At 38.9% G+C, this 22,725-nt stretch overlaps 1 protein-coding gene across 4 annotated transcripts in view; it reads right to left on the reverse strand.

The window, feature by feature from the left end:
• The window catches only part of FRMPD4 (FERM and PDZ domain containing 4), a 797,331-nt gene that overhangs the window by 756,849 nt on the left and 17,757 nt on the right, over positions 1–22,725 (reverse strand). For 3 of the 4 annotated variants that reach the window (XM_060292298.1, XM_060292294.1, XM_060292305.1), the window contains exon 2: positions 7,351–7,480. The exons of the other annotated variant lie outside the window; for it this stretch is intronic. In XM_060292298.1, coding sequence (XP_060148281.1) covers positions 7,351–7,405 — 55 coding nt within the window. In that variant the 5' untranslated portion in view covers positions 7,406–7,480. The remainder of the gene's footprint in view (positions 1–7,350; positions 7,481–22,725) is intronic. 4 annotated transcript variants of the gene reach the window in all.

Consider the following 22,725-nt stretch of genomic DNA (forward strand, 5'->3'; position numbering starts at 1 on the left):
TCCCCTTTTCCTCTTTTTGTGAGTGTGTATGTGTATGCTTCTGTGTGAGATTTTGTCTGTATAGCTTTGCTTCCACCATTTGTCCTAGGGTTCTATCTGTCCATTTTTTGTTTTTCTTTTTAATTTTTTCCTTAATAATTATTTTTTATTTTAATAACTTTATTTTATCTTTTTTCTTTCTTTCTTTCTTTCCCTCCCTCCCACCTTTAGACAAGGAATCATCCAAAACTGAGGAGGTGGACTTTGAGAGCAACATTTATGATTTTTTCCCCTTTTCCTCTTTTTGTGAGTGTGTATGCTTCTGTGTGAGATTTTGTCTGTATAGCTTTGCTTCCACCATTGGTTCTAGGGTTCTATCCATCGGTTGTTTTTTTTTTTAATTTTTTTATTTTTTTCTTTTAAAAATTTTCTTATTTTAATAACTTTATTATATTTTATCTTATTTTATTTTACTTTATCTTCCTTCTTTCTTTTTTTCCTTCCTTCCCTCCTTCCCTCCTTCCTTCCTTCCTCCCTCCCTCCCTCCTTTCTTTCTACTTCTATTAATTCTTTCTTTCTACTTTTTCTCCCTTTTATTCTGAGCCGTGTGGATGAAGGCTCTTGGTGCTGCAGCCAGCAGTCAGTGCTGTGCCTCTGAGGTGGGAGAGCCAACTTCAGGATACTGGTCCACAAGAGACCTCCCAGCTCCACATAATATCAAATGGCGAAAATCTCCCAGAGATCTCCATCTCAACACCAGCACCCAGCTTCACTCAACGACCAGCAAGCTACAGTGCTGGACATCCTATGCCAAACAACTAGCAAAACAGGAACACAACCCCACCCATTAGCAGAGAGGCTGCCTAAAGTCATAATAAGTCCACAGACACACCAAAACACACCACCAGAGGTGGACCTGCCCACCAGAAAGACAAGATCCAGCCTCATGCACCAGAACACAGCCACTGGTCCCCTCCACCAGGAAGCCTACACAGCCCACTGTACCAACCTTAGCCACTGGGGCAGACACCAAAAACAACGGGAACTACGAACATGCAGCCTGCAAAAAGGAGACCCCAAACACAGTAAGATAAGCAAAATGAGAAGACAGAAAAACGCACAGCAGATGAAGGAGCAAGATAAAAACCCACCAGACCTAACAAATGAAGAGGAAATAGGCAGTCTACCTGAAAAAGAATTCAGAATAATGATAGTAAAGATGATCCAAAATCTTGGAAATAGAATGGACAAAATGCAAGAAACATCTAACAAGGACCTAGAAGAACTAAAGATGAAACAAGCAACAATGAACAACACAATAAATGAAATTAAAAACACTCTAGATGGGATCAATAGCAGAATAACTGAGGCAGAAGAACGGATAAGTGACCTGGAAGATAAAATAGTGGAAATAGCTACTGCAGAGCAGAATAAAGAAAAAAGAATGAAAAGAACTGAGGACAGTCTCAGAGACCTCTGGGACAACATTAAACGCACCAACATTCGCATTACAGGGGTTCCAGAAGAAGAAGAGAAAAAGAAAGGGACTGAGAAAATATTTGAAGAGATTATAGTTGAAAACTTCCCTAATATGGGAAAGGAAATAGTTAATCAAGTCCAGGAAGCACAGAGAGTCCCATACAGGATAAATCCAAGGAGAAACACGCCAAGACACATATTAATCAAACTGTCAAAAATTAAATACAAAGAAAACATATTAAAAGCAGCAAGGGAAAAACAACAAATAACACACAAGGGAATCCCCATAAGGTTAACAGCTGATCTTTCAGCAGAAACTCTGCAAGCCAGAAGGGACTGGCAGGACATATTTAAAGTGATGAAGGAGAAAAACCTGCAACCAAGATTACTCTACCCAGCAAGGATCTCATTCAGATTTGATGGAGAAATTAAAACCTTTACAGACAAGCAAAAGCTGAGAGAGTTCAGCACCACCAAACCAGCTTTACAACAAATGCTAAAGAAACTTCTCTAGGCAAGAAACACAAGAGAAGGAAAAGACCTACAATAACAAACCCAAAACAATTAAGAAACTGGGAATAGGAACATACATATCGATAATTACCTTAAATGTAAATGGACTAAATGCTCCCACCAAAAGACACAGATTGGCTGAATGGATACAAAAACAAGACCCATATATTTGCTGTCTACAAGAGACCCACTTCAGACCTAGAGACACATACAGACTGAAAGTAAGGGGATGGAAAAAGATATTCCATGCAAATGGAAACCAAAAGAAAGCTGGAGTAGCAATTCTCATATCAGACAAAATAGACTTTAAAATAAGGACTATTAGAAGAGACAAAGAAGGACACTACGTAATGATCAAGGGATCGATCCAAGAAGAAGATATAACAATTGTAAATATTTATGCACCCAACATAGGAGCACCTCAATACATAAGGCAAATACTAACAGCCATAAAAGGGGAAATCGACAGTAACACATTCATAGTAGGGGACTTTAACACCCCACTTTCACCAATAGACAGATCATCCAAATGAAAATAAATAAGGAAACACAAGCTTTAAATGATACATTAAACAAGATGGACTTAATTGATATTTATAGGACATTCCATCCAAAAACAACAGAATACACATTTTTCTCAAGTGCTCATGGAACATTCTCCAGGATAGATCATATCTTGGGTCACAAATAAAGCCTTGGTAAACTTAATAAAATTGAAATTGTATCAAGTATCTTTTCCGACCACAACGCCATGAGACTAGATATCAATTACAGGAAAAGATCTGTAAAAAATACAAACACATGGAGGCTAAACAATACACTACTTAATAATGAAGTGATCACTGAAGAAATCAAAGAGGAAATAAAAAAATACCTACAAACAAATGACAATGGAGACAGGACGACCCAAAATCTATGGGATGCGGCCATAGCAGTTCTAAGAGGGAAGTTTATAGCAATACAATCCTACCTTAAGAAACTGGAAACATCTCGAACAAACAACCTAACCTTGCACCTCAAGCAATTAGAGAAAGAAGAACAAAAATACCCCAAAGTTAGCAGAAGGAAAGAAAGCATAAAAATCAGATCAGAAATAAATGAAAAAGAAATGAAGGAAACGATAGTAAAGATCAATAAAACTAAAAGCTGGTTCTTTCAGAAGATAAACAAAATTGATAAACCATTAGCCAGACTCATCAAGAAAAAAAGGGAGAAGACTCAAATCAATAGAATTAGAAATGAAAAAGGAGAAGTAACAACTGACACTGCAGAAATACAAAAGATCATGAGAGATTACTACAAGCAACTCTATGCCAATAAAATGGACAATCTGGAAGAAATGGACAAATTCTTAGAAAAGCACAACCTGCCAAGACTGAATCAGGAAGAAATACAAAATATGAACAGACCAATCACAAGCAATGAAATTGAAACTGTGATTAAAAATCTTCCAAAAAACAAAAGCCCAGGACCAGATGGCTTCACAGGCGAATTCTATCAAACATTTAGAGAAGAGCTAACACCTATCCTTCTCAAACTCTTCCAAAATATAGCAGAGGGAGGAACACTCCCAAACTCTTCTTCGAGGCCACCATCACCCTGATACCAAAACCAGACAAGGATGTCACAAAGAAAGAAAACTATAGGCCAATATCACTGATGAACATAGATGCCAAAATCCTCAACAAAATACTAGCAAACAGAATCCAACAACATATTAAGAGGATCATACACCATGATCAAGTGGGATTTATCCCAGAGATGCAAGGATTCTTCAATATACGCGAATCAATCAACGTGATACACCATATTAAAAAACTGAAGGAGAAAAGCCATATGATCATCTCAATAGATGCAGAGAAAGCGTTTGACAAAATTCAACACCCATTTATGATAAAAACCTTGCAGAAAGTAGGCATAGAGGGAACTTTCCTCAACATGATAAAGGCCATATATGACAAACCCACAGCTAACATTGTCCTCAATGGTGAAAAACTGAAAGCCTTTCCACTAAGACCAGGAACAAGACAAGGTTGCCCACTCTCACCACTCTTATTCAACATAGTTTTGGAAGTTTTAGCCACAGCAATCAGAGAAGAAAAGGAAATAAAAGGAATCCAAATCGGAAAAGAAGAAGTAAAGCTGTCACTGTTTGCGGATGACATGATACTATACATAGAGAATCCTAAAGATGCTACCAGAAAACTACTAGAGCTAATCAATGAATTTGGTAAAGTAGCAGGATACAAAATTAATGCACAGAAATCTCTGGCATTCCTATACACTAATGATGAAAAGTCTGAAAGTGAAATCAAGAAAACACTCCCATTTACCATTGCAACAAAAAGAATAAAATATCTAGGAATAAACCTACCTAAGGAGACAAAAGACCTGTATGCAGAAAATTATAAGACACTGATGAAAGAAATTAAAGATGATACAAACAGATGGAGAGATATACCATGTTCTTGGATTGGAAGAATCAACACTGTGAAAATGACTCTACTACCCAAAGGAATCTACAGATTCAATGCAATCCCTATCAAACTACCACTGGCATTTTTTACAGAACTAGAACAAAAAATTTCACAATTTGTTTGGAAACACAAAAGACCCCGAATAGCCAAAGCAATCTTGAGAACGAAAAAAGGAGCTGGAGGAATCAGGCTCCCTGACTTCAGACTATACTACAAAGCTACAGTAATCAAGACAGTATGGTACTGGCACAAAAACAGAAAGATAGATCAATGGAACAGGATAGAAAGCCCAGAGATAAACCCACGCACATATGGTCACCTTATCTTTGATAAAGGAGGCAGGAATGTACAGTGGAGAAAGGACAGCCTCTTCAATAAGTGGTGCTGGGAAAACTGGACAGCTACATGTAAAAGTATGAGATTAGATCACTCCCTAACACCATACACAAAAATAAGCTCAAAATGGATTAAAGACCTAAATGTAAGGCCAGAAACTATCAAACTCTTAGAGGAAAACATAGGCAGAACACTCTATGACATAAATCACAGCAAGATCCTTTTTGACCCACCTCCTAGGGAAATGGCAATAAAAACAAAAATAAACAAATGGGACCTAATGAAACTTCAAAGCTTCTGCACAGCAAAGGAAACCATAAACAAGACCAAAAGACAACCCTCAGAATGGGAGAAAATATTTGCAAATGAAGCAACTGACAAAGGATTAATCTCCAAAATTTACAAGCAGCTCATGCAGCTCAATAACAAAAAAACAAACAACCCAATCCAAAAATGGGCAGAAGACCTAAATAGACATTTCTGCAAAGAAGATATACAGACTGCCAACAAACACATGAAAGAATGCTCAACATCATTAATCATTAGAGAAATGCAAATCAAAACTACAATGAGATATCATCTCACACCAGTCAGAATGGCCATCATCAAAAAATCTAGAAACAATAAATGCTGGAGAGGGTGTGGAGAAAAGGGAACCCTCTTGCACTGTTGGTGGGAATGTAAATTGATACAGCCACTGTGGAGAACAGTATGGAGGTTCCTTAAAAAACTACAAATAGAACTACCATATGACCCAACAATCCCACTACTGGGCATATTCCCTGAGAAAACCATAATTCAAAAAGAGTCATGTACCAAAATGTTCTTTGCAGCTCTATTTACAATAGCCTGGAGATGGAAACAACCTAAGTGTCCATCATCGGATGAATGGATAAAGACGATGTGGCACATATATACAATGGAATATTACTCAGCCATAAAAAGAAACGAAATTGAGCTATTTGTAATGAGGTGGATAGACCTAGAGTCTGTCATACAGAGTGAAGTAGGTCAGAAAGAGAAAGACAAATACCATATGCTAACACATATATATGGAATTTAAGAAAAAAAAATGTCATGAAGAACCTAGGGGTAAGACAGGAATAAAGACACAGACCTACTAGAGAATGGACTTGAGGATATGGGGAGGGGGAAGGGTAAGCTGTGACAAAGCGAGAGAGAGTCATGGACATATACACACTAACAAACGTAAGGCAGATAGCTAGTGGGAAGCAGCCACATAGCACAGGGAGATCAGCTCGGTGCTTTGTGACCACCTGGAGGGGTGGGATAGGGAGGGTGGGAGGGAGGGAGACGCAAGAGGGCAGAGATATGGGAACATATGTATATGTATAACTGATTCACTTTGTTATAAAGCAGAAACTAACACACCATTGTAAAGCAATTATACTCCAATAAAGATGTTAAAAAAATTTTAAAAATTAAAAATAAAAAGAAATTGGAGTATATATACAACATGGAGTACTATTCAGCTATAAAAAAGAATGAAATCTTGCCATTTGTAACACAGATGGACCTTGAGGGCAATAAGTTGGCAAAAAAAAAAGGAAGAAAAAAATAATATGTGTATCTATGTGTACATACATGCATGAATTTAAATAAATACATATGTATATGTATATATGTTTATACATATATGGCTTTGAATACTATATGAGTATATTATATAATACATACAATATAGCGCACACACACACACACACACACACACACACACACAGAGAATTCTAAAGTCTTGACTCCTGGTAGTTAGTGTGATCCCCAGCCACCTGGCAGAGTTCAGCCTCTGGCACTCTGATAGAGGGAAAGGCAGAGGCAGAGAAGGAGCAGGAAGCACACGGCTGGGGTAGGAGGAAGACCAGATGAGTGTGGCATCCTGGAAGCCCAGAGGAAGCAGGGAAGGTGTGGCAGATGAGAGGAGACCATTGCTGGTACACATGGCTCCCCTCTGCACTTTACCAGAGGCTCAAAGAGTGGTCAGCCCAGGAAACCTGGGCGGAGAGAGCCAGATGGGCTTACTAGTCACCTGTGATTGGGGGTGTAGCCCTATATCTCCCCAGCACATGGATTTGTACACTCTCAGTGTTCCATCCTGCAGAATAATGCAGCCAACAGTTCTTCCCAACGCCACTTACCACGGGAGTGGGAGTGTCATACCTTGCCAAGCTGGTTTAACACAGTGTTCAGGCCAGGTGGCCTTCACATGGCCAGACATTCACTGTGGGTGGCTGGGAAGAGGCAAGGACTGGAAAGAAACTCCCAGAAGAGTTCAAATACAGGAAGCATTTGTCATTTATTGCTGGCAAAAACCGGACTAGCTAGCCAGCCCAGCCCACCTCCCCACACCCTCGCCATTCTTCTTTGTTGTCGAGAGAAAAAAAGAATCAAGTCACATTTTCAGCTCATGAATAAGAAAACAATATCACCCTAATGATGTTTGCAAGAAGAAGAAAAGAATCTTGCGTCAGATCAGCACTGCTGTCTTGGCCACTTTCTGTTTCCATAGCCACTAGGTCAACTTTGAAAATGATTAATAAACACTCACCTGTATTTTTCAAAGATGAAGATGAAATGGAAGGGCAGGGTTTGAAATCTTGCATTTTATGTTCCACTCTCTGGGTAAAGTTAAGTTACTAAGTCACTTATTTTTTTCTCTTGGTCTCGTTTCCATCCACCTATGAGACAAATGATATCTCGTTTAGACTATCTTCCTTGCACAAAACGCGCTGTGCACTTTTAAAGAACAGTGTGATTCACTGAGTTTTACTCATTGGCAAGAATACTTCTTCTGGGAACACCACGGATGTTCTTTAGACTTTTCTACCTCGACCACCCTCAATTTAAATAATGACTAACTTTATGAAACTACTGAGAACAATGAATTATAAGGTTTCTTTCACATTTTTCTGCACAAGAACAAACATTTACTAGAGAAAAACCCATTTTACTATAAGCAGAAGTCAATATTGCCAACAAAATCCAAGAGCAGTAAGGTCGATGGAAAGTATCCATTAAACCCCTTCCAATTTTGGAATGCATCTTTGTGCTCAGGGGCTTAGCAGATGAATGGAAGTCTTCATGGATAAATGAGGCACCAATTTTCTAGAATATTCCCAGAGCAATAAAACAATGACAGGACAGTTTTACATGTAAAGACAAGAGGCCTGAATGGTTTTGCATTTGCTAAATAACCCCTCAGTCACTCAGAAGGAAGCGCGTGCTTTCCACAAAGGATACTAAACGCTCCTATTCTCCCAAAGTGCAGGCGAATCAAAACCACTGGCCATTTCCTCCTTCCCTTCTACTCACTGGGTTCAAAGTCTTGGCTTACTCTCACGAGCATAGATCCTCTAGGTGGCTTCCTCTGTCCTTGCCCCCCAGTGTGCCTGGTCGCCCCTTTAGTGCTGTCGATGCAATGCCCTTCAAGTGCCCTCAGTCAGCACCCAGCCTCCTGTTGCTGCCTCATCCCTTCACTCTTGTTAACTTTCTGAGCAGTCTTACTTTATTTGTTGCATGTAGTCCCGGTATAAGTTATTTTCACAGATGCATATAACGTGTGCGAGTGGCCAAGGCCGCAGCATGTGTGGGAATCCAGTTTTCCCTCCTCTGCTTCTGCCCGGCAGACTATTGTCTCCTCCCGTTAATAGCACCTGCAGCAAAGTCACAGCCTAAAGTTGTAACAGTACCGTGATATCCAAGGCAACCAACGGCAAGTTCCTAAACACAGAATTATTTCAATGCAAGACAAAGCATAACACAAAGCTGAGGAACAGGTGCATGCTTTAACATATGTCTTTATTAATATTGATATTATTAATATTAAACTGAGTTAAAGTAATTTCTGGGTATCATAAGAGTTCTTTCACAAATTATACAAAGAAGGAGCAGTATAAATTACAAAATTGTATGGCCATGTCGTAATTCCTGATAAAATGTATTAAAAGGATACTGAGGGAAAAAAATTAGTGGAGAAAAGAATTTTTAAGCTGTCTTTGTCAGAGACTTAAGACACCAGTTCTGAGTCAGAAGCACAGAACTAGAGGCCCAAATTATTATTATTCATTATTTTGAGTTTACATTGAATTAACTAGAGTTCAAATAATGTTTTCTTTAGTCATATATAATATATACAATTTTAGCCATAGTATATGACTGAAATACGAAATAATCTGTATCACCATTCTTGTAACAAGTCAAAAACTTTGTGACTCCCCACCACCAACACGCAGCGTAGCCTAGGGGGTGCTATAGACCTCCATAATCTTCACCAGTCCCACCGAAGTCTCCTCAGATACCCATGAAATCGAAACAAAAGCAACGTGCTCGCCATACAAACACCTCTTCAAGACAATCTCCCAAGCCATACACCTCCAACCAGGTTGCCACCCTTAAACACTTTGAGTTAGTCCTGGTCCTAAGTCAAGATGAGATTAAATGTATAAAGATTTTATTAGTGAAAATGCTTGTGCAAAGAGAAATACGGATGGAGCCAGGCAAGGCTAAGAGAGCTGACACACCCATCTTCTCATGGGTGGAAACATCCCAGACTCCCTTAATGTCTAAGGAAGGTTCAGTAAAGCTGTCTGGGAGTTCTTGAGCCAAGGTCAACTGACAAAGGAGTTCGTGTCTCCTGGAACAGCATGCCTTAGTATCCCCAGCCTGCTCAGTCATTGTTGGGGAGCGGCCCCTGAGAAGCAAGATCCACAGTGGATTCCGCACTGTAGGGCTGGGGCCCTGGGACAGCTGTTGCACAGTGTACGAAGGTCTATGAGGCACATTCTGAGGGCTAATGCACCACTCCTACACAGAAATTAAAAAGTTTGTACTTATACAATAAATCTTGAGCCTCATATCCAACTTTTCCCTGCTCTCTACCTAACCCATGTGCAAACAATTTCTAGCACTTCATTTCTGACACCTTTACAGTAATCTAAGTACCACCTTCATCTGCATATGAGCCCCACAGCTGACCAAAATGCTTTCCCTCATGCTTTTTCCTCCTTCTAATACTTTCTCCATCTCAAACCCTCTTTCCAAGACCCTACCCACTCTATTAGGTTCATATGAAAGGCCAATCAAGTGCTAAGACTATCCTCGATATTCTTTTGCTCCCACCTCACCTGCTCAAGCCAACCCCAGTAGACAGGTTCTCTCTCCCATCTAGGAACCTTCATGGGACTTCCCCTACTTAGACATCAGCATTTAGGGTATAAAGCACTACCAATGGCTTTAGTTGTTAGAAGTTTTATCGCCATAGCAAACCGCTGGAAGGACTGCACATATTTCAAATTTGTATTCCTGTAATATTATGCAACTAGTAAACTGAATGAATGAATGAAACACCAATTCCGGCCTGGTGCATATCTATCAACCCAGGCCTAAAAGTAAAGCTAAAAGACCTTCTTTATTCCTTGCCTTCTTATTTTCACGTTTGTGCTGATTTTTAAAAAATTTTATAAGATAGAAACTATTAAACCTAAAGTAATATTGATTCTAACAGTTGAGGCAAAAAACCCCAAAGACCTGGAAGAGGATAGCTACAGTTATAGAGAAATCCACTCAGTAAAATTAGCTGACAGAGGAAGTTGACCCGGTAAATGACTATTTTGTGAGAGGTTTAAATATAGGATCCTGTTAAATTAATTAAACAAGGCCATTAGACGGAGGTGGCCATAATGCCGTAGAAGCCCACGTAAGCAAACTGAAATCTAAGCTTGTAAATGCGTCAAGGTTATGAAATCAAAATGCTAAGAATGACCAATCACAAACAGCCAACTAGGCTTGAAGCCACAGCCAATTAATAATTTACTGACTTTGCTTTTGGATGGTCTCTATATGTCTTTCCCCCGGCTCCTGTCAGAGAAGCACCCCTAACCACTTCTGATGTGGCCCTGCCCGATTCAAACTGATTTTTGCTCAGAAGAACTCTAAGAATTTTTAATATGCCTCAGTTTATCTTTTAATAGTTCTGATGTCAGAACAGGGAACCAAAGGAGCCCCCAGGAGCACTGAGCAAACAAGCAGAGGTACCTGTGAAGCCCCTTGACCGGCTGCCTGCTCGCTGCCTCGGGAGGTGGGCGAGTCCGTCTCGGAGGCTGGATCCCAGCTCCGGCGTTTACGTTATGAGCTTTCGGACTTCGAGGGTTTCTTTTTCCAGACTAGGTCCAGAAACTGGCCAGAATTGGACTTTTTCCGACTTAGAAACCGAACCGGTTCCGGGGACGAACTGTGTCCAACTTACAAACGGGACGAGGACCAGGACGACTTAGAAAACGGACCAGGTCCGATGACAAACTCGGTCCGTCCCACTTTGAAACTGGACCCGGTGCAGAACAAAGTGGTTCCGCCTTAGAAACCGAAATGGGTCTGGGGACGGACTGGGTCCAACTTAGAAACCGGACCTAGTCCAGGACACACTGGGTTTGACCTAGAAACCAGACTGGGTCCAGTATGAGGCCTCAGGTGAATAAAATTTTGTTTTAAGGTTAACCTTACCAAAGATAATCCTGAGTTACAGTGGCCACAGTGGAGAACTTTTAACCACCTGAGATAACCTTATCCCCTTACGAGGTGCCCTAGAGGAAAGGGGTCTCAGCCAGGCACTCACTCTGAAGGGTAGAGGGAAAGTTATTCTTCCTCCTCTACAGTTTCTAGTGACCAGGATGGAACCCACTGGGACACCCCACTCACTCCGAATCCTGCAGACGGCATCCTGGGAAAACTGGCAGAAGCCTGGCAAAAGGGTAAGAATTCTTACCAAGGTCAGCTCTCCAAAATCTGTGGAGCCTGGTCGAGAGAGGAAGGGAAAATTTCACGTTGTCCCTTCCTTTCCAGTGTTTCTACATTGGCAGGAAAACACATTGGTTATCAATCCTTTCCCTCCCAGGAACAGCTACTGCCTTCTTGTTTGTCTCATTTTGTGCCCTGAGAACTTGCCTGGGCAACTGTCAGGTTGGGGACCTCAAACATATAACCAGACAGAAATACCGTCTGTTGCCAGCTGTCAGAGGAAGTAAGTCTCTCTTTCCTTTGGTTATTTTTGGGAGTGGCTCTCCATCTCGAGAGGGTAGTATTTTTTGCACCCTCTCTGAGAACCCCTCTTGTAGCCATGGGATAGTTCAATATGCTGGGAATATTTACTGTTTGACCAGCTGAAACCGGACAAGATACTCAAAAAGGTTTGTTTGTTTTTTTTCTAAAGTAGCCCTATGGTCAGAAGTTGGCCAAATTGGAAGCTAATATTCAGAGCCTGATAGGAACGATTTTAAGGCCTTCTACCCAAGCAGTATGCACCTAAAGGGAAAGAAAAACATTCTGAAGCCACGGTGGAAGCGTTTACTAAAACATCCCAAAGACACAGAGCTAGAAATCTACAATGTAAAAATCTTTTGATTCCCATCTTAGTCGAAGATCTTCTCCCTGATGTAAAGAAGCAAATTGAGGCTAGTGTAGTTGTATGGCTGGGTCAAAGTCTAGATGTCATTCAGATTGCAACCCAATTCTTTGAGGAATTGAAACCAACTGTACTTGTCTTACAAACTGTGACTTTACAATAACAGAAATGCGGCTCTAGGAACAATTCAAAGCCCAACCATCCTTTTTACCAATCCCCAAACCTCCCCTATTCATACCAAAAGGCTTGCAGATACTCTAAAAAATCTGATTTAAATAGTAAAAGCCCTTCTTGGAGAAACTTACATCCTTTCTATGTGCCTTTGAGATATAAATATTCTACCTGGTCTTCTCTAGGAACCCAGAGCCATCTCATAAAACGCAAACTTCAGGGAGATAATTCTTATCAGAAAGAAGCAGCAGCAGCAGCAGCAGCTATGTGGAACTTAGGTGAATGACAAATCTTACAAGTTTTTTCCACAAATATTAATAAAAGCTTTAGCCATCTGAGCAGGTAACCTTAACTAACTCTATCTGCCAGAAAAAATTTTGATCCAGTCATTCTTTCATAAACTATTAAGTTTTGCGTTGTTGTATCTATCTCATGGCTAAATTTTTTAAACAAAAGCTATGAGAGCTCTGGGTCTGTCTGTATGTTTATGTATATATGTGATAGATGTGTGATATTCTTCTACCTTCAGATGGTATAGCCAAAATCAATTTTTAAAGAGCTATATTTAATAGGCTTAAAAACAAACTTTTATATAAATCAAGTATATGCTCACAAATATAGAAACCAACTCAAATGTTTTTCAATTGCACATGACCTAGGATAATCTTTGGTAAATGAAAGCTAGTTTAAGTTTGCTGGTTAAATTAAAACAGGCATGTCTTTAGATTTGTTAGCAGTAAGTAGAATACTTTTACCCTATCTAGGTTAACCAAAGTCAAATAAGCTCGTGTAATCTCTGTTACATAATTTGTCAGCAAGAAGGGTAACTTAAGATGATGGCTGGCTGTTCAATGTTTCATGAAATTTTCACGAGTAATCTAAACATAAATTGTTAAGAACAATCAACTTAAAGAGATGTAAGTAACATAAAAGTTTATAAATGCACTTTTCAACAATAATCACGCTTTATGGTATGTCTACTTAAAAATAGTTTCCACAGCCACTAAGGAGAACAGTATGGAGGTTCTGTGAAAAACTAAAAATAGAGTTACCATATGATCCAGCAATCCCACTCCTGGGCATGTATCTAAAGAAAACTCTACCTTGAAAAGATACATGGACCCCAATGTTCATAACAGCACTATTTACAGGAGCCAAGACATGGAAACAACCTAAGTGCCCACTGACAGATGAATGGATAAAGAAGATGTGGTACATCTTCTTTACAATGTAATACTACTCAGCCATAAAAAGGAATGAAATAATGCCATTTGCAGCAACATGGATGGACCTAGAGATCATCATACTAAGTGAAGTAACTCAGAAAGAGAAGGACAAATATCATATGATATTGCTTATATGTGCAATCTAAAATATGATGCAAATGAAATTATTTACAAAACAGAAACAGACTCACAGAGATAGAAAACAAACTTATGGTTACCAAAGGGGAAAGGGAGGGGAGGGATAAATTAGGAGTCTGGGATTAACAGATACACACTACTAAATATAAAATAGATAAACAACAAGGTCCTACTGTATAGCACAGGGAATAATGGAAAAGAATCTGAAAAAGTATTTATATATATATATATCAATACGGATATATAGATAGATAGATATGAATCACTTTGCTAAACACTAGAAACTAACACAACATTGTAAACCAACTATACATCAATAAAATAAATAGTTTCCAAAATATTTTTGGTAACTTAAAACCTTAAAGTTGGATGAGGTAAGTTAAATGATGGCTATTCATTGAACATCTAGATCATTTCCAAGTAAGATAAAATACTGCAACATTAATTACTGAACATAGGTTTATCTACTTTTGGTTTTCTTTTGCAGAGGAACTGAAGATATTTGGTTCTATCAGTAAACATGTTTTGTGCCACACTGAAAAACTACTAAGAGGATGAATATACTTCTAGAAACTGTGAAAGGTGTTTATAAATTTGCCAATCCACAGAATGCTAGTGTAACAGACAGTCCACACTGATTACTTCTTTGTTTTCCCTAGGAATAAAGGATTCTGAGGGTTAAGAATTCTAATAAATATATGTAATTAAAACTACTTAGAAATAATAAAGGTGAGCAGAAAGAACTGTGTGTCTGTAAACTGAACTGGATCCTGAGTTCTTCTAGTTTCCTCAGATGTCTGGCTGCAACTCTCCAAACTAATGTTTCCAATTTTCTCCCACTCTTCTGATTTCGAATCACTAAGAATGTGACTGCCCTTGAACCTCCTTGGAAGGGACGATACCAGGTCCTTCTCACTACCCAGATCACAGACAAATTTCAGGGAATTGAACCTGGGTACACATCCCCCAATTAAAAAGGGCTTCTCCAGAATCTTGGAACTGCACGCCAGCTGGAGATGTAAAATTAAAATTGACTAGAGAGGTTCCTCCCCAGAGGCAGATGGTATCTTGAGGTAGACAGCTCTCCCAAGATCACAGATCAAGATCTTTATCCCCAATATGAAATCTTTATTCCTTTTGCCTTCTTGCTACTTCTGTTTTCTCTCTGTTGACGCATGGAAAGACAATGCTCCTTAACTCCGACCACTATCGCTGCATCTGCTGCTAAGGCCATAACTATACAACACAAGTCCTGAGACTTTCTTGCTAAGGTGGTTTAGATAAAAGAAGTGCTTCAGATTACTTGTTGGCTGATCAAGGAGGAGTCTGTACCACAGCAAATACTTCTGCTGTATCCGGTTCAACACCTCTGGTATTGTAGCAAATACAGGAAGTTAACAAACAAGCCACTTGGCTAAAACGGGTTGATGCCCCTTCATGTGCATTCTTTGATTGATTTGATACCAATTGGTTTGATCCATGGGGCCCTGGTTAAGGAGGATACTTCAGTCTCTCTGTATTATCTTCCTAATAGTCCTCACTGTAGAGCCCCTGGTGTTCTATGTTCCCTCAGTGGTCTTAAAAGCGTGTGCACAGCCATTAGCAGTACATCAGATGGTCTCACTGAAAATGGTCTCATGAAAAATGAGATTAACATCAAAAATAATTTTTCCACTGTTCAGACATCATAACCTATGAGTTTCACAATGAGACAAGAACAACTTAAGTCTGTTGGTGACTGAGAGTGGTGCTAATACCAAATTGTTGGTCAATATCTCCCGCATGAGAGGATGACCAAAACGGGGAAATAGTTTAATTAATTAAACAAAGAGGCCATTAGACTGAGGTGGCTCTAATGCCTTGGCAGCCTAGGTAAGCAAAGCAAAATCTAAGCCTGTAAGTTCCTCAAGGTTATGAAATCAAAATGTTAAGGACAACCAATCACAAACAGCCAACTAGGCTTTAACCAGTAGCCAATCAATACTTTCTTTACTTTGCTTTCCCCATTTTCTCTATAAAAGTCTCTTCCCAAGCTCCTGTTGGTGGAGTATACTTCCAGTTTGGTACTGTCCCATTCCAATTGATTTTTGCTCAAATAAACTCTTAAAAAATTTAATATGCCTCAGATTATCTTTTAACAATCCTAATAATACCTCTTCATCTATCTATCTCCTTTTTCTCAGGTATCACTTATCTCAGATATCAGTGTCAACCTTCTATTGGAACTTATGGCTCTTGTTTGCCTTTGTACCAAATACAGCTAACCCTTGAACAATGAGGGGGTTGGGGTGCTGCACAGTCCAAAATCCATGTATAACTTTACAGTCGGCCCTCTGGTTCCACGGTTCCTTATCTGCAGAATCAACCAATTGCAGATCGTGTAGCACTGTAGTACGTATTTATCGAAAAAAAAAATCCGGTAGAAGTGGACACACGCAGTTCAAACTCATGTTGTTCAACGGTCAACTGTATATCCACAATTAATACAAAGAAATAAAATCATTAAATGTCTTTAAGTTGCTTAAGAGTCCCATAGCAGAGATTTAATTGTGAATAGAGAACGTTGTAAATTTTTCAATAAAAAAACAACCAGCAGTAAAAGATTAATCAATCTTCATATTCAAGTATAACCAGGAATTTGAGCTCTACAGAAGCCCTTAAAACTCATCCCACCTCACCTGCAGCAATGAAGGAATCATCTATTCCTAACGTGGTGTAGGAAAAATCCAAGTGACTTATAAAACTTTCATCTCTTTCATGAGTTCATTTATAATTAGGTTTCAAGAACCTCATAAGATGCTTCCAAGGCAGAAACATTTCTCCAAGACAATTCGTCTCTTTCAAATATCATTAAAGTGTGATTGGCACAGAGCCCTTAGGGAGCTGACATCCAGAGGGAGAAGAACATATTACTAATAGCTAGTCAGGTGCCAGCTGGCTCTAAGTGGCCAACTCTCTTTCCTGGGAAAACCAAGTATATCTAAGCAAAAGGAACTTTGATGATAATCAAGAGACATTCTCTGGCGTCAATAAGCTACTTGGCAAGAGATGAATCAGGATTGCAAATGCCACCTGAGTCATGGTATGGTTTCAACCACACAGTCCAGATATGTCCTGGAAGAAGCTGAACTTTAGGCCAAGATACCATAGACAATTCTTGAGCAAGAAGTTCTCCTTAGACCCAGTCTCCAAAACATGATTAACCCAAGAGATAGTAACCATGTGTAATAAGTTTGCTTAGACTTGACAATCAAGAACCACAGCAATCCTTCTTCAAAAGAAACAATAAACTGAGAAACTATTCTTTCCAAAATATATGCCTCTTGTTGTAGATTGCAAGTGTTCTGGCAGACGTGTTCTTAATTTTATATTGTCCCGCGAAGTGTCCCTGTTGTATTTAATTGTTAATTTGACTCATATAAGTCAACAATAATGATTGGTAGTTTGCAAGGTAAAAGTTAACCGAAGTTAATAGAAGTGACAGTTCAAATTCTCAAGCATAAAGACCGGAACAAGCAGCCAACAATAGGATATTATATCCCCAGAGTAGGAGAAGGACACAGGCAGAGTAACATCAGGAGTCAGAAATGAGCATTTCAATTGAAGTGGCAGCAGCAAGTAGCCTAAACCATTGGAAACCACTTAATGGAACAAGGAACAGAGGCAGGGTGGTAGGAAAGATAACCCCAAAAGCAAAACTCTTAAAATATGTGGAAAAAACAATTTCAGTAATTCCTCCCTGACCGTGAACCTCAACATTATTTCTAAAATAGTCATCAACTGAATAACAAAGCAATCTTCACTGTTTAGCCTCTAAAACATGAAAAAGCAGAAACTCACAGGCTTGGAAAGAAGCCTTTGTTACTTTATGCAAAATGGAGGAATTCTATTGTTCTAACATGGTTTTTATTTTTTTATTTTTTTTTTCATGGTTTTTATTTTTAAAAAAATTATCTTAGGGACTTCCCTAGTGGTGCAGTGGTTAAGAATCCACCTGTCAATGCTGGGGACACGGGTTCGAGCCCTGTTCCGGGAATATCCCACATGCTGTGGAGCAACTAAGCCCGTGCGCCTCAACTACTGAGCCTGTGCTCTAGAGCCCATGAGACACAACTACTGAGCCCACGCACCACAACTATTGAAGCCCACGCACCTGCTCCCCAACAAGAGAAGCCACCGTAATGAGAAGCCCGCTCACCGCAGTGAAGAGTGGTCCCCGCGAGGGGGAAGGGTAAACTGGGACGAAGTGAGAGAGTGGCATGGACATATATACATTACCAAATGTAAAACAGATAGCTAGTGGGAAGCAGCCGCATAGCACAGGGAGATCAGCTCCGTGCACTGTGACCACCTAGAGGGGTGGGATAGGGAGGGTGGGAGGGAGACACAAGAGGGAGGGGATTTGGGGATATATGTATACGTATAGCTGATTCACTTTGTTATAAAGCAGAAACTAACACACCATTGTAAAGCAATTATACTCCAATAAAGATGTTAAAAAAATTTTAAAAAAAAGGTGGCCACTGCTCGACGCAACTAGAGAAAACCCACGAGCAGCAACGAAGACCCAATGCAGACGAACGTAAATACATAAAATAAATAAATTCATTAAAAAAATTATCCTAGAAAATGTTCACCTCATCTCAAAATTCTGCCTCAGATGATCATTCCAAGTTCAAAGGAGCGGAAGTAAATACATTTTGCAAAACTTGATCATGTGAAAACCTGAAATTGCTTTTTAAAACTGCATGACAAACCTCAAAACACTGCATAATGCTGTACTTTGCCGCTTTGTGCTTCCTGCTTTTTAGCTATTATCAACTTCATATTGCAGAGAATAAAAATTGATGTCCTGGATAATTGTGTATTTCTTCGCATGTGCAGTAAATGAATGATTTTTTAAATTAAATAAATGTCAAATAGTTCAGTTCAAGCATAGGAATGGCCTTAATAAGCCTCTATTATGTACACAAATGTTGAAGAACATGATGAGGAAACAAATAATATGTTCACACCTTCAACTGTTTATTAGAACCAGGGATAGGAAAAAATATTGTGACAGCTACATTTTAAGGATTTCTGCAAGTATATTTGCTTTCTTAATAATCTGCATTATAAATATGCCTCGTCCTGTTAAATGTACCTTAGGAAGAAGCCTCATTTACACAAGAGTATTATAAATTGATTCAGAATACATTTCGCAGAATATTTATTTTCAGAATCAACTTCTTTAATTCTATCAGAGTTTTCATAGTAAGTATTCTTTTAAAGTACACATGGAATATTCTATAGGATAGACTATAGACTGGGCCAAAATACAAGTCTCCCCAGATTTGAAAAGGCTGAAATCATACAAAATGTGTACTCGCCATAGTACTTTACTGATAAAGCCTGGTGCCTCCTCCTACTGCTACATGAGTACTTCCCAAATAGAAGATGTGATCGTGTGGCCCAGATGGCACGAAATGGCTAAATGGGAATATCCCAAGCCCCAACTCACCCATCATCCATTTTTGGGCCCAGTGGGCTGGACTCTTATTTTCAGCTAATATCCAATGAAGAAACAAGTTTTGCCACCAAAACAAGGACTTTCTCCTTAGTCATACCAGATGAAGGGATTTCATTAACTTCCTTGTGATATAGAATTAGAAGTTGGTAACAGAATCTCATTGTATATCTGTTAGAGGGGGTTTCTGGTATATATTTACACCTAAGTTACTGTAGGTAAACTGCATATAATTCTCATTCCAAGTTGTCAGTTTAGCCATTCTCAAAAATTTCTATTGTTATCATACCAAACTAAAGTCAAGTATTTCCCCAAATCCTTTGTTAGCAAAATTCATAAGAAGAGTTCAAAAATTAACAATTCATTTCTTAGTTCTTTGCAACCAGAATACATAAAGAACTCTTGTAACTCAATAATAAAAAGACAAGCCATTTTTTAATGAGTAAAAGACTTAAATAGACATTTCAGCAAAAATATTATACAAATAAATAATAAGCATATAAAAGGATGGACATCATTAGTCATTTGGAGAAAGGAGACCCCTTAAATACTGCTGGTGGGGATGTAAAATGGTACAGCCACTTTGGAAAATAGTTTGGCAATTTCTTTAAAAATTCAACTTACCATATAAACCAGCACTTCTACTTCCAGGAGTCTACCCAAAAGAAATGAAAACATATGTCTACACAAAGCCTTGCATGTGAATGTTCATAACAGCGTTATTCACAATAGTCAAAAAGTGAAAATAACCTAAATGTCCATCAACTGGTGACTCCATAAACACAACGTGCTCTATCCATACAATAGAATGTTGCTCGGCAATAAAAAGAAACAAACTACTGATACATGCTACAACATGAATGAACCTCAAAAAAAAATGTGCTAAATAAAAGAAGCCAGACATGAGACTTCCCTGGTGGCACAGTGGTTAAGAATCCGCCTGCCAATGCAGGGGACACAGGTTCAAGCCCTGGTCCGGGAAGATCCCACATGCCGCGGAGCAACTAAGCATGTGCGCCACAACTACTGAGCCTGCGCTCTAGAGCCCGTGTGCCACAACTACTGAAGCCCGTGCGCCTACAGCCCGTGCTCCACAACAAGAGAAGCCACCGCAATGAGAAGCCCATGCACCGCAACGAAGAGTAGACCCCGCTCACCGCAACTAGAGAAAGCCCACGTGCAGCAACGAGCACCCAACTCATCCAAGAATAAATAAATAAATTTATATTAAAAAAAAAAAGCCAGACATGGAAGACTGCATACCGTATGATTCCATGCATAAGAGATCTCAGAAAGGCAAATCTATAGCTGTGGAAAGCAGATCAGTGTTTGCCTGGGCCTGGTGGAGGTGGGGGTGAGTGTGGGGGGGTGGGCAAAGGGCTGGGAACTGACTAGAAATGGGCTTAAGGAAAACTCTGAGGGTAATGGGAAAATTCTAAAACAAGTCACGATGATGGTTACACAGTTCTATGAATTTACTAAAAATTTAAAAAGAAAACCATTGGGTCAATCTAGTCCAAAATCTTTACTTTACAAATGAGCAAGCTGCCTTCTTCAGCCCATAAAAAGGTATGAATACCTTCTAGCACCTTTTGTCTGTGTCTCATATTTGAACTCTGATATTGCTTTCTAACTTCTCAGGTTGAGGATCCTATTTCCCATGGGATGAAGAATATGCCTTAGAATATAGGGCAAGAATTTGTGCTAGATTCTTGATGAGTTACTTTGAACTGAACTGACTTGATTTAAATTCATCAGAATAAGCGTGGTGAGACTGAGCCATTCTCCTGAATCAGATCTAACATAGTGGCTTTTCTACTCATTAATTATTCAGCTTCTACTACTGCAAATTCCCCAAACATACACAAGAATACTCATATTCAGGGGCAAACCAAAAAAAGCCTCTAGGTTGAAAACAAAAAACAAACCACAAATTCCTCTCACTGTGAATTAATATTCATTTCTAGTTTTCATCATTAGCAGTATGGAGAGTCCTATATATAAAATGAAGAGACATGCTGGCTGAGCACTAAGATTCCCTCCAGTTCTAACATAAATCACAACCCCCTGTTACTCCTGACTGTTATTTATCATTTGTATTCACTATCACCTACTTCTTTAGTAGTTGAGCATGAGTCTTTTTTTCGTCTCACTCTTCTTCTAACACATCCTTAGGAAAGTAAGATTTTTTTCAGATCCAGGATAGAAGAAACAAAATCTCAGCTTAAAAAAAAAACTGAATCCAGGAACATTCCAAAATAATTTCCTAAAAATCCAACATCAACATAAATATTTGAGATTACTAACTTCAAGAATTGACCAGTAGGATTGTTTTTAACAAAAAAGAAATGTGTTGAAATACAACTCTTTTTTTCAGTTTAAAAATGAAGTGAAATATAAATTAAAATATAATTCACAGCCAGTAACATAATTTATATTCAGAAATATAATTCATAGTCAGAAACACAAGTTCAGTCCAACATGGCAATGGGCAGTCAGGATGCTTAAACTCTATCCAGAAAAGCTGTGAAGAAAGTGATTTATTATTTTAAGGATTAAATTTAGGTATTATTGGGCTCATATCTTTTTATTTGATATTTCCCAGTATTAGGGAATGAGTAGGACAATGGGAAAATGGAAAAGTGATTCTCTCCGGGGAATACTATGGGAAAGTTGTTGAAAAATGGATGTGGATTTTAACTTTTCACTTTACTTTTTTGAACTGTCAGATTTTTTTCATGAAAATATACTTCTTTTACATTTCAAAACCTAATAAAATTATCCAAGAACAAAATAGGGCTTTTTCATTTTCCTCATATGTATTTCCCTTGAAAGAAAGGGAGGGGGGTTATATCAATAATGAATTTTAAAAAGAAACAGCCCAAATTTTGCCATTGAAAATATTTAGATTCAAATTTCATATCACCCCAGTCATATATTTGTCTTAAGCTTTCACCAGAGCATAACAATTAGGTTTATCTGTCTGTTTCCTCCTTAAATAGTGAGCAACTCTATAGTTGGGTCTTGGCATCCTTTATCATTTTCTCTCGTGCCTAGCACACTGCTTGATTATATATTAGTTGCTCAATAAATGTTCATTAGGCTGAACTAAACCACTAATGTCCTGCCTCCTCCAACTCCCATCTTTGTAATCTTCACTGAGTCAGCTTCCTACATCCAAAGTAGGAGTGATAATAACAACCTCACTGAGTTGTTGATTCAATGGCACAATGTATATAAGGCACTTAGCACAGTGCCCGGTGTGTAACAGTCTCCATTCACCCTCACCTCTACTTTTAAAATAAGTCTCTTCACAATGGAAATAGTAATAATTTTCACAAGGTAAAAAAATCAGCAATCTTTATCTGACATTTGAATGCCACTTTGAAGGAGGCAAAGATGGGCCAGGAAAAACATTAGCCTTGGTATGTGTTTCAGGGGTCCCAAGACCACGCATACATTCTGTGATTTGTTAGAAGTGCTAAC

This window comes from Globicephala melas, chromosome X, assembly GCF_963455315.2.
Source record: "Globicephala melas chromosome X, mGloMel1.2, whole genome shotgun sequence".
Taxonomy (NCBI): domain Eukaryota; kingdom Metazoa; phylum Chordata; class Mammalia; order Artiodactyla; family Delphinidae; genus Globicephala; species Globicephala melas.